The 13,715-nt window shown below is 41.6% G+C and overlaps 1 protein-coding gene across 1 annotated transcript; it reads right to left on the bottom strand.

Annotated features, from left to right (window-relative positions):
• Positions 1-11,792: 11,792 nt before the first annotated feature.
• On the bottom strand, positions 11,793-12,419 carry LOC149250861 (polcalcin Jun o 2-like). Its single transcript, XM_089456491.1, has one exon. The coding sequence runs from the start codon at positions 12,348-12,350 to the stop codon at positions 11,835-11,837; it is 516 nt and encodes a 171-aa protein (XP_089312617.1). The 5' UTR covers positions 12,351-12,419; the 3' UTR covers positions 11,793-11,834.
• Positions 12,420-13,715: the final 1,296 nt, after the last annotated feature.

Genomic DNA, 13,715 nt, shown 5'->3' on the forward strand with positions numbered 1-13,715 from the left:
CTTGCCTTCAATTTTTGTTGTGATGACGAAGGCCTCATCAATCCATGGTTGGACGCGTGCCTTTAGAACGACTTCTTTGTGTCGCATTGTATCTACTTTCTCCTTAAGCAGTTTTACCTGTTGCATTCGCGCGAGGCTCTATTTCAGGGCCACCGTCTACGTGGTCCCTTTGACGTCGTCATACTGTTGCTGTAGCTCACACACCTCTATTTCTCAGCCCTGTATGTTTAGGTCCTCCTGTAGAGCAGTGAGGACCTCGAACAATTCTTCCAACACTTTGGTGCAGTCCTTCACTACATTGTTGATCTCTTCTATTCCTGCCATGATGGCGCTGATGCGTTGTTCCCTTACCTCTTGAAGAGTTGAAGGTTGCGCCTTCAACTACAACTTTGCTATTTGAAGGTTTAGCTCTAGCTGAACCTTGGCCATCTCTCCTCGTGACTCGTGCACTCCTGCTACTAACCTCTAGATGTGTGCCTCTACTAGTGCCTCTGCTGGGATGGCCAACTTAGGGACCATTTGGTAGGCCTCCTCAACAACCTACACCTTCCGTCGATTCTGTGCAACTACCCCATCATGCTGCAGGCTCAGTTGCTCAATGTTGATTCTTTGTTCGCTTAACACTTGTAGCACGTGGCCGTCCATGGCCCACAGTTCTGTAGTCACTCTTTCCTATAGGACATAGAGCATCTCCCGAGGGAGCACAACCATGTTGATTCCTACTCCTTTCATCGCACTGACCGTAGGCCTGTTGGCCTCATTTTCTATAACCAATGGCCCCTTTGGTAGCACTATTGTGTTGGTCGTGAGGGCACACAACATTTCCTCAGCCACAACCATTCATACTGCGAGGCTCATTGAGAGATTTCTAGCCTGGGGAGTGTACACCTGCAACTCCTATATCTATGCCAGGAGGGCCCCCAACACAATTTGATTCTCGTTCGCCAACTGTTGGATGGCCTTCGCAATGACATCGCACACTGTCTCCCCTATACCGTGCATATCGCCCTCAGTGAGGGTGGTCAGATCGAAAGAAGTCTTAGATGCTTTTGACTTCTTTCATGGCCCCAACTGCTCTCTTGGGTGATGGAGCTTTAACTGTATCATCACTGTTTGTAGGTCTGCGCTACCCTCCTCTACCTCTAACTCCATTTCTTGTTCCTGTTGAGGCAAAGGAAACTTCCGGCCCTCGCAATCCTGCTCTGCTACCTTCCGCGCTTTTGTTGCGGCCTTCATAGTGTCCTGTGCCTCCTGCGCCTATGCTGTTGCTGCCTCTTTTCTTCTCTTCTCTGCCAACTATGCTAACCGCAGTTTTGCCTCCTCCTTCTTTTTCAGTGCAGCAGACTTGCTCGCTTCCACTGCGAATATGGTTGGAGCATGCCACTCCGGCAGACACACTTCAAGTATGTCGAAGATAACATCATCTGTGCCTAGGTATGGAAGTTCATTCCACTTCTTCGCGGGGTCCTTGCACGCCCTGATGTAGACATGATGGAAGTCCGCCTTAAACTCTGTGAAGCTTTGTAAGTTGTTATAGATAGTGGGCAATAACCATGGCTTGCAGTTAATCCCCATTCTGATTTTCAACTCCATGAACACCCAGAATATTTTACTATCTCAGGTCCTATGCATGTCTTTAGTGGCCCACAGCGAAGCGTACTTCGTGGTCTCCAGGAGATCCCTCTCAATTGGGGGGAACTGGCTGTCCTCAGGCAATTCCCTAGCCACCAGCACTACGGACAACAAGGGCCATGCATTGTGGAAGGTCTTCTCCTGTTCCTATGCCTCATGACATTTCTACAGGAATTCCTTGCACAAGTGCTGTGACAAGTTAAACTGGACACCCTATGCACACTGCGCAACAAGTTCTATCATCATCGCGGGCACCTCATCCGTGTGGCACTTACTCATAACCTTGCGAGCTAGTATCTGGGTCGCAAAATTTGACCGCCTTATTGTTGATACTGGAGATCACATACCCTCTCTTCTTCTTCTCTAGCTTGAATTTTTCCTTCATGGCCTCCGTGATGGCCAAGTCGGTGCTCTTTACCTCCAAAATATCTGCTGGGTCCTCCCCCTTACAAGGGAGTTGGGTAATTCTATGAATCAGGTGGTCCGTGATGGGGATGCGCTCCTCCAGCCACAAACACCCATCATGCACTAGGAAAAGCAACTACGTGATGACAAAGATAGTTACTGGGGCATGATGGTAATGCGGCACCCAGAGAAGGTTCAACAACCCTGCTTTCTCTAACCCTCGTAACACTTGTGTAGCTCCAACTCTACAACTCCTGCCGCAGTGTTTTTATTCAGCTTCATGTGCTGTGTGGTTTCCAAGCATGGGAATCTTTTGTGGTCCATGACATCCCAGTCTTCAAACTTTAGACTTGGCACCCGTCACAAGTACGCTCCTTCAAAAATGATATTGTTAGGTAGTAGCGGAGTCTGCAGAGAGCTCATTCTCTCATCTAGGTCCTTGGGCACCTTTGCCTTTCCCTTCCACGGAGGAACATACACAAGTAGTCTAGTCGAAGGGTCCGCACCCTCGGTTTCTTCCTTCATTTCTTCATCCTCCTCCTCTTCCACTAGGATTGCCTCAAGGTCTTCCTCCTCCTCATCGGTTTCCACATTAACCACTTTCCCCTTTTCTTCCATGGTTAGTTTAGTTCTCAATGGGCTTCGAGGGGACATGCGCACTGGAATCATAGGCTTCTTATCCTTCTTGGGCCTCGGCATGCATAACGATTTAGGTATTTCCGCGACTATCCCGGCAATTTCAGGGGCTTCTCCTACTGTTATGGCCCGCGTGACCTCTTCCGCGGTCATTTCACTGATATTCATGGCTTCCTCTGGTGTCGCCATATTGCTACTCCACAAATCTCTCAACAGCTCAGGTATGTGCTCAAACAACACCTTTAAATTCAACAAATCAAATGGATCTAGTTTCATAGATCTATGGGCACGCAATAGCTCAATTCTCAAATGGCCAAGTGTTGTTTTTTGGGTAGATCTTTTCAATTTATAACACCTTTTGAATTCAAATTCAACCATTCCCCCCAAATCTGATTCATTAATGCTCCCTTGGAGGTAAATTTTCCCAAATCTAGCCCATAAATCCTGCCCTAAATGCCTATCACTCGCTCCATTTGATCTCAAACCAAGCATCACATCATGAATAGTGACTATAATGGTCACTTTCCAACCAACCCGTGTGGCAACACATCCACCCTTACAGTGTCGCGAACCTTCAATGTGACACTTCGCTCCTTCGTGCATTCCCATCATCACGCAGCTCTCCAGCAGGGTAGTTTATAGTCTCACACCTCCTTTCAACTGTCTGGAGCACTAAGACTGTGCTTCCCAGGGCTTGTCAGGTGGCCAGGCCACCTGTATACAGCTTCAATTAACCATCAATCACCTTTTCTAGGAAAGGTATTCCTTTGAACTTTACTATTTGCATCACGCACTTCACCATCTTCATCACGCCACCATCGGTGATCCCTCTAGTAATATACGGTCCAATCCAAGGCATCAAGCTGATCAACTCTCGACAGTAGTCCCCAAATTTTTCAATGTAATCATGTGCATCCTGTTTTATCACCACAGTTTTCTTATCGATAAAGTCGTTTTTTATTCCTTGCTCAAGCTTCTTGACTTCTTCTTCTATCATGGCATTTTTCACCCTCAACCGAGTTATTCCATTCCTGCGTTCTTGGAGCCTAAGATCACCCTGTTGGATCTCTTCATCAAGTCCCAATCATTCTTCTTCGTCCAGCTACGTGATCCCTTCTTCCAGGGCTCTGCGAACCGTCATATCCACGGGCGGTGTTATGCGCGAACCAAACATAATATACTCCATCGGCGTTTCAGCGTTTGTTCCATAGGTCACCCTAGAAGGCATATGTCCCATAAGTTTCTTGCATGTCATCCTATAAACCCATAATACTGCTGGTACGCGCAAGTCCCAATCACTTCGATCTGCATGACATACCTTGTCCAGTGCTTCACACACTTTGCTAAATGCTTCTCTGTGGGTAACCTTCTACACACTCATTCTTTCCACACTCTATCGTTTCAACTTGAGGAACTGTTTGCGTAATTGGCCCCCCAACACATGCTTATTGACCGTATTCTCCAACGCAAAGTTCATGTGCATCCGCGTAGGTTGTTTACCATATGCCTGTAACCATCTAGACAGATGGGTGTGCGGACCATCTCATCCATTGTATTTAGTTGTTAGTCTCATATTAGGCTTCCCAAAGCGCATGCACATCATCCTCCTACATTCGTGCCAGTACTCAAGGTTTCCTTTGTACGTATCGCACCACCGCACAGACATAGCATGCAGTACCCAATTCAAGGCCTGGAAACATTGTTTTTTTGGCTCCTCCCTTTCAAATCTATCCAAGAAATCATCTACCTCACCTAATCCATCATAAGTAGGAAAATCTCTCATTTCCATTGATATGCACTGCAAAAATCTTATCATCGTGTTACAGTTTAACGTGGTTACCTCATGTAACAGGTTTTGCCACCACTCTTTCTCATCATCCGAATCCGACGTACAGGAGATTTCATGCTCCCATGAGATTCGTCCATCTCTAGTGGGACTTACCTAGTTTTGCTCTCGCGCAGCTATCTTGTAGATGTAGTCCAAATCATCATCGCTTCCATAGCCGTGCACCGGCTCTGTATAGTGCGATCCCTCAACAGGGTCCAAAGGTATACGCATAGAGACTTCTTCTAAAAAATCATCTTACACTTCTTTAGATTAATCACCCCATTAATATCAGTGGCCCAATCGATTCCTAAGAGCATAGGGTAGGGATTGTTGTCATCAACAATCTCTATCACTTCAAAGTTTGCTAGTGCGCTCACCCCTTCAATATCCATGGTGATTCCCTGCAATCTCCCCATAGGTATTATCTTTTGTTGGTTCTCCATTCATAACTGGATAGGAGACCATTGCAATCTAGGCCTTCCCATGCGCTCCCATGTTTGCTTCGACATAACGTTCGCTTCTGATCCTAAGTCCAGAATTACTTGGTCCATCTCGTATTCTCCAATCTGCGTGGTCAACCTCATTTCTCTTCCAATCCTCAACACACGCTTTCCAATTTTCCACACTATGCGCGATTCTCCTAGCGTGGTCCTAGCGCATCTGTTAATGAGTTCTTGTAATTTTGTTACAGCCTTACTGTCGCGCACTAGTTTCATGCATGTTTCTAGGAACGTCATAAGCATAGATGGGTCCATTTCCAGCTCTGAACTATCTTTGCTCCCTGAACTAGAGGCATCAACGAAGCTCTTCTTAGCTTCCATGAAGGTTTCCTTAGCATGCTCCAATTCAAACTCTGCTTCTTTCATTGGAGCCTTGTGAACCCAAGTACTATCTTCGGGTTGCTTGCCTTTATCATCTCCCATCATAATTCCACTTTGGAGCACAATGTTCACATTTGGATCTTCCTTGCACAGCTCATACCTCATCATCTACATGTTCTGAGTCGAGGGAGATGGTAGCGCTCCCTTATCGCATATCCTAGCTATTAGCGTAGGACAATCCTCCGTCGCATGGTCAAACAAGGTACAATACATACATGATGGATGCATTAGATTAGTACAATCACGGGCATAATGTCCTGGACCTCCACAATTGTAACATATCACCTGTCCGCAACCTCTTCCAGGTCCTCCTCCACCTCGGCCTAGTCCACACCCTTGAAATCTGGTTCGCACCACTCCCGCATTCTAGTCAAGGGGCCGTGTTTCGGCTTGAACCCTATAGCTGGGAGTTCTATCCATCATCAGCTCGTAGCCTCTACAAGTGCGCTCATCGTGTCCAACCGATATACAAAAATTACAGAACAACTGTTGAAAATTCTGTGTGTACTTCTGTAACAAATGGGAGTTTTCTGTAGCATGCTTTCCTCCTATTTAACACATCATGCACCACAAAGTAAGTGCCACGCTAGGTCCTACTTATGGCTTTGGTCTAAACAACATCGGTCCTCCTCCTACGAGTTAAATCATGAATACCGAGCAGTGGTCCTTGTCATCACCTTGACCCTTGCATTTTACACAACATACCTCTTTGCACACTGCTGGTGAGGCTGTCCTGTCCCATTTCATACTCTGTGTCTTAAGGCATAAGTTTTTCAACTACGCGTGGATCTGCTGAACTCCCAAATTAGGATCCTATATTGGGGTCTCATGTAGCCTCATCGTGAACTCCAAGGATTTTGCCTTGGTCATTAACCTCTATTGCGATAGTGTGTTCCTCAAATGCAGCGTTAGCGACGCTACAAACCATTCGCAATGCTATCCATCCATTAAAGTCATATTAGCTTCACGAATCATGCACTTCATCCTCTAATCCAACTCCCAAGGAGTCTCGCCTCATAGCATTGTGATCTCTTTGAATCCAATGATTGACTGTGCCTCTAACTTCGGCCTGCTAAATTCTCTGTGTAGAGCAATTTGGATATCCGTGATCCTCGCATTCGGATTGTTATTAGAATGCTTAATATACCATGTCAGTGTGCGATCATGTAGAACGCTGACCAGCGTCGCTTCTTTATATTATCATCTGTAACTCCATGCGCTTCCTACATGTCTCTTACCACAAACCAAAATTGGTCTCGATCTTCATTTCCTACTCCCTCGAACACATGCAACTTTATTGTGGTTACCATATTGACTCGCGATGGTGGGGAAGGTGGTATGGGTGAAGATGGAGGTGAAGGCGGTGAAGCTCTTGGTGGTGTGGGTGGAGGTGGTATGCGTGGAATCATCTGCCTTATCAAATTGATCGTACTTCACGGCGAGACCTTTGCGAGCTCTTCCTCGTCCCCTCGCGGAGGTGAAGTCAAAGGGCTATTCTATGGTCCTTACTTCCTTCGTTTCTGTAGGGTTTTCCACTTCACGTAGCTCAAGACATCAAGGTAATTGCACAACCCTTTTTTCACATAATGGCATTTTAATCCAAGTATTCAGAGACTTTACGTACTTACCTCACGATCCCTTGAGAAAGCATCATTCTCCCTCACTATAGCAGACTGAAGTATCTATCGTGAACTGAGTAATGAATCCTCCTATAATATGATAGAGCTAGTGATCAACATTGCACATGATATTATCCTCCGATGCATCCAATCTGCACTCCAACTCTGGGGTCCACACAATAGGATTGTCGAGCTTCCACCTTCCTTGGCTATTGGCTAGCTTCACGATCCACTCGTACAACTCAGTAGGGAAAGATGCAAAGAAAATTTCATGGATATCTGTGTACATGTAGCAGTCTAACCACTCTTTCTTTGGTAGTCGCAGATTCTTGTTTTCCTGCGGCGCAAATTCGTGAATTCTCTTGTCCAACCAACCTTCAATTTCCTTCCTAGTTGGATTCCAATGATACGACATCACACATCTCTATGCACATTTTGGTCCCAGCAACGGAATCATTTGTTCGATTGATGGTGCCTAACCGAGATTCGAAGTTATTTAGCCAAACAAATCCCTGTACTACTGGCCCTTTCGGCAATATCCCATGGAGCACGGACTCATCTCTCACCCAAAGCAGTATGGGGCGATGTTGGAACCAAGTTTCTACACCCTTGAGATGTCTGAGGGGTCGATTTAGTCCAACTGTGAATGCCTTCATGAACGTCACTTCACACACTTTCCTGACCCGCGAGGCCTTCAAAATGTGTTATAATTTCCTTCATGCAGCCCTAACCAGGGGCTAAGGTGCTTCCCCACTGCTAAGGTAGCGATGTGCGCTCTTGTCCTAAGTTATACTGTGGATCTTACTTATCTTCTTATAACTGTTAGTTAACTTCACGTAAAGAGATGATTGTCTTATATTCGCTTATTCAACACATTCTTATAAGTTCGTGTAGCAAATAAACAATAAACTTGAAATTCATACCCAATATACTTCAATGCATAAAACAGGAAAAAGACACACAGATTGATAAGAATCTTCTCTTTATTATTTTCTCAATGGTTACTGACTCGACTCACCCTTTGCACTCAGCTGCGGGGGTCCGCGCACTCAGTTGCAGACTACTAGGCCTCTGCATGCTCAGTTGGAGAGCCTTCTCGTACTCTACAACCCAAAGACTCGACTTTTCTCTTCAACCTAGACTTAATGCTTCATCTTCTTTTAGATTATTCGATATCTCTTTACACTTAGAGCCTCGCTTTATTTATACAATCCCATGGTCCGCGGACCATGGGTAGAACTCTTAATCTGACATTACATTAAAAAAGTAAGGGCAAACAACCCTATGACTCAATTACAACTTTGCGCTCTGTGCCCACAAATCGCAGAGTATTTACATCGGACTTAGTCAAAACTTGGGCTTTAAGCCCCAAAACATTCCTTGGGGGATCCCGCACCCAACAGATTTCTAGCTTACTTGCCTTCCAGTTTGTGATGCATCTTTGGTCGTGTGTTCCCTTCATGATTTTGTGCTTTCACACGTTTCAAAGGGGCACACTCACCTCACCCTTTGTGTGTTAGATCTGCTAATGCACCTTCCTTGACTTGCTCAATATGTCACACCCTTGCTACCAATAGGGATAAACTTGCCTCTGTGCGTAACTGCAGCCAAGGAAATACTGTATGACCCACTATTGGGACTCATACACCAAACAGTTTGAGGTCTAGTTGGGAAATCTTACGAGGGAGATCCCTTGACATGTTGGCAGGTCAAGCACCACCAACACTTTCCTAATATCATTGGGTTACCATAGGGACTTGCATTGTTTAGGATTTTGTTGCTTCCAACAAGGAAGACTATAGAGAAGCAAAGTTATTATGCAATACATATGCAACTAGATTTTATATTGTGTGAAGTAGTAATTTGAATAGATAATGCTTAAATATTTTGAATGATCGAGATGGGTTTTCTAGCATTACGTTATAGAGTGAGAGTATGACAAGCAATAATTTGTTAAAATGTTCGAGTGACTTGACTATATATATATATATATATATATATATATATATATATATATATTAACATTGTTTGAAGATCTCATAGTATGATATTTTTGAGTATTATTTGTCTTACGTTTCATTAGAAAGATTAAACACCGTATGCCATTTAAACTTGTATTTATTTTATGTAATTTTGAAAAGCAACTTTATGTTTAATTGTCATGAATGATCACATTAAAATATTGTGGTAATTTATCTCTTTGTAAATTCAATAAAACTCACACTTCCTTCCTTGCACATAAATGGTTAATGGGAACCCATTTTGTTTCAAATCTAATTTTTTCATGGTTTTATATGTGGTACATCATCCTTCATTTACTTGCATGCTATTTCAAACTATATCCATTCTTTCTTTCTTTCTTTTTTTGGTTCACTTTTCAAATTTGCATTTATATTATGGCACATTTTTTTCTGACACAAATTATAGGGCATTTCATAGCTTTGAAATTTTCCTTTACAAGTCCCTTTTTGAGGTTTTAAATTGCTTTATGTTGAATTTTCTTTTGTGTATTTCTAACCTTATTATATTATATAAATATCTAAAAAAATTCTCACTTCTACTTATAAATGGTAACTTTCAACCTTGGATAAGTGCTTGAAGAGTGATTCCCATCTATTTTTTCATTACTTCCAAACAAACACTTTTAATTATATAGTTGATTACTTTGGACATCATAAGTAAAAATGGTCAAATGATTTTTACATAAGGAACGAGGAAAGGAAAAATTCATTTTCAAAAGCCATTAAAACAAGTCTTTCATCCAACATTCAAGCATGTCCAAAAAGAGAAAAGGAAAACTATTACATAATTCCCTTAAGTAGGTGAGATATTAGACTTTATTAACTTTACAAATGACTACATGCTTTGGATACAATTTCTAGATACATTCTCATGTTCCTTTGTTTGTTTGGCATAACGTCTAAAAAATATACAAATTAGTGTGATCATTGGTCCAATAACAAGTTCTCATACTTTCATAAAGATAATGGCTTATATCAAAAGGGAATCTTCTCTCTATGCAATGGATGACATAGCCTCTATTGGATTCAACCATAATCCACCTTCAATCCAATCATCTTCTAATCATGTAGAGAGATAAAGTTGTATTAGCCTACTTCATTGGATATGGATACGGGTAATAATAGATGGTAGCCTAAACTTCATGTGGGTTGCAACATTCCCATCAACTCTTCTATTTCCATCTAACACTTGTTTTTTTGGGTATATAGCCCTTATTAGCATCAAGAAAATGTAGTCTTAAATGTTAAGATATAGGTATGAAAAAAAACACAATACCTATTATAGTAGATGAATTTAGATTTCCCAATCCATCAATCCATGACGCACCTTTTGGTAAGGGAGGTGGGCGAAGATGATTTGCACAAACCCTTGATCAAGGTAATTTTCATGTGCTTAATTAAGTCTTTAATTCTTTCATCAAGTGACTATTGAGTTTTGTAACAAGGGTTTCTATTACATTCAATATAAGATTAATGGAGCTCTTATGTAGGGTTAATGAAACCATTTGCACAAACCCTTGATCAAGGTAATTTTCATGTGCTTAATTAAGTCTTTAATTCTTTCATCAAGTGACTATTGAGTTTTGTAACAAGCATTTCTATTACATTCAATAAATAAATAAAAACATATAAATAAAATTTTCATTAATTTGATTAATGCCATTAAACATTAAAAAAATACCCATACAAAAGAGCACTCTTGAAATAGATGTGCATCAGTTGTATTTTAAATATATATTCATTCCAAATTTCTCTTATTCCCCACATGGCCATTCCATCTCTTTTGCCACAATCATCTATAAATATAAATAAACTTGAGTAAATTAAGAAGAAAAGTTTAACCAATTTATTAGAGTTTGAGATTTGAAACAAATAAGTCAAAATACTTGCCATCACAACTTCAATGTTGGAAGAAGCCAAATGAGTGAAATGAGGCCTTGAAAGTGTTTTAATGGGAAAGAGGGATCATAACAAAATAGAATGGATATGAATCTCCTAGAATGGGAAGTTGCTATGAAGACTTTGTAGTAAAAAATCATTGAGAAATTGGCTCCTCTCCTCTTAGGTCATTGTATTGCTTTCCTTAAATTGAAAATATAAGATAAGTATGTTGAATAACAGATAATGTATGGAAGTGGCTTATTAATTAAAAAGGTCATTTTTTTTTCTCTTTAAATTTAGAGGAATTATTATAGTATTCACTTATCTTAGGAGGATCTTTTGTATTGCTGTCATTTGGTTGGAAAAAATAATGCCTTTTAAGAGTCCTTATGATTTTAGCTAAATTGGTGATAAAACAAGAGAATTTAATAAGATACTACTTTTTTTTTAATTAATGGAAAAAGCTGTGATGATGAGTTTCTTTCTTTCATACAAACTAAACTAAAATAAATTGCTTCCTTTCATACAAACTAAATTAAAATGAGTTGCTTGCTTTCATTGCTTTAGGGTGATTTCCATAATCATATTGGTTCCTATAACACAAAAGAAGAATATGATGTTTTAAATGATTTTTTCTTCTACAACAACAACGTAAGTACGTAAGTAAAAATAAAAAGATGAGTGTGTAATTACTTTAAATGATGATTTTTTCTGAAATCGCAACGTAAGTAAAAAGATTAGGGATAGTGGATCGCATGAAGACAAGAGTGTAGTTATTGTAAATATGTGTGCATATATTTAAAACTAAGTAGGATAGCAGAAAGAAAAAGAGAGTACATCCATTAAGCCCTCATATAACGATAGAGTTAAGCGCTGAGAGGTGAGGTGATAGTGATTATTTATTTATTAATTAGAGGGGGCGGTGTGGGCGTCAATTAGCTGAAGCCAGGCCTGGCATGAGACGGGCGGCATTGAGGTCGTTGGCGTTGGCGGCCACGAACTCGTCGAAGCTGATGAAGCAGTCTTTGTTAGAGTCCACGTCCTTCATCACCCCATCAATCTCCTCCTCCGTTGCGCTGCACTTGAGGATGGCGCTCAGTTCCGATTTCGATATTTTGCCGTCCCCGTTGGTGTCGAACTTGCCGAACACGTCCTCCAGCTCCAGACGGCGGGGCAGGGCGGCACATTGCACAGCTGAAGCGGAGTCTCGCATGAGACGGGCGGCATTGAGGTTCTTGGAGTTGGCCTCCACGAACTCGTCGAAGTTGATGAAGCCGTCTTTGTTGGAGTCCACCTCCTTCATCACCCCTTCAATCTCCGCCAACGTAATCAGGGAACTCAGTTCCGACTTGGATATTTTGCCGTCGCCGTTGGTGTCGAACTTGCGGAACACGTTCTCAAGCTCGCGGCGGCTGCTCAGGGCGGCACATTGCACAGCTGAAGCCATTCTCACGCGTGAAGTAGGTGAAGGCTAAGGCAAAGGCAAGCAAATGCTACACAAAAACGAAAGACGAAATGGCGCGGTAGGTGGTGTGGAGTGGAAGCCAAGGTCATCGTTATATAGGGCTTTTTCCGAATCTATGCCACGTGTCCACAGAGCACCAATCTCGGGATGCTTTACGCAATTATTTTGTACCCACCAACGAATGCTGATGTGCCAAGGTGCGAAATTGTAATTTGATGTGCCAAGATTCTGTGTGGCGAACAGAAAAGTAGAAATGTTTGATGCTGTGTGGTGAGCAATAGAAATAATAAATGTAATGTTAACGTTTGATAAAGGGAGGGAGGGAATCTACTTTGGTCCTTTTGGAAGGAAGACTCGCGATACATGGACACACGGTTGGGTTTGCAGTGAAGAAAAGCCTCACAAAGCGAGCTTGCATGACTAACCAACAAACCCAACCCTCCCGTGCGTTCTCCTGGTCCCGCACCGGAAATTCCATTCCTCGATCTCATCTTCAACTCCCTCGCCTTCGCCTTCGCCTTCCTCCAACTGTATGAGAATGGAAGACACAGCACACACCCAGAACGCCGAGCCCAGGTTGCGTGGACATGGACCCGAACCAGGGCCCGAATATTTACAGTCAAATAAAAAACCATCAGAATATTTATTTATTATATCAACCTATCATATCAACATCAATACTTCACTTTATGAGATACTCCATCCATCCTGTGCGGTGAACAATAAGTGAACGATAAAAAAATATAAAAATGTTGGATACAGAGACGGAATTTGGTATATCTATTTTAAATATTTACAATAAAATAAATATTTATTATCAATGATTGATATCACCATTAATGCTTTTATGAATATATTTATTTATTTTAATTTGATATGAAATACTTTTGGAATTTAATTCATGGGAAATTTTAAACATTTTTGGAATTTAATTAATGGGGATTTTAAATATTTTTGGAATTAAATTAATTGGTTGATGGGATGATCATGGTGCCATTAAAGCTTATTTTTAACATCATAATTTAAAGGAAGCTTTTGCCACAATGTTTTGTAATCATCCCAACAATAATGTGTAGATTGTGATAACTAATATTGTTTTGGTATCCACTAAGTTGCCACCCATAATTCTTGGGTACACAACAATATTTTCATCATCTAGTCCAAACAAGTTAGAACATTGACAAGCCTCTTTTCACTTATACATCATTCTTTTTTCATCATTCAAATCAAGGGGCTGTTACTTGGGTTTGCCCATTTTTTGGGCAACATATCACTTATGAAAGGTAAGCCAATCTAATGTTTATGCAACTCCACAACTACTACAAATAGTAATTTATATGAAACCAC

This window comes from Pinus tabuliformis, chromosome 7 (genome assembly GCF_031772625.1).
Source record: "Pinus tabuliformis cultivar Carrire ecotype Pingquan chromosome 7, CPIR1, whole genome shotgun sequence".
In the NCBI taxonomy this organism is placed as follows: Eukaryota; Viridiplantae; Streptophyta; class Pinopsida; order Pinales; family Pinaceae; genus Pinus; species Pinus tabuliformis.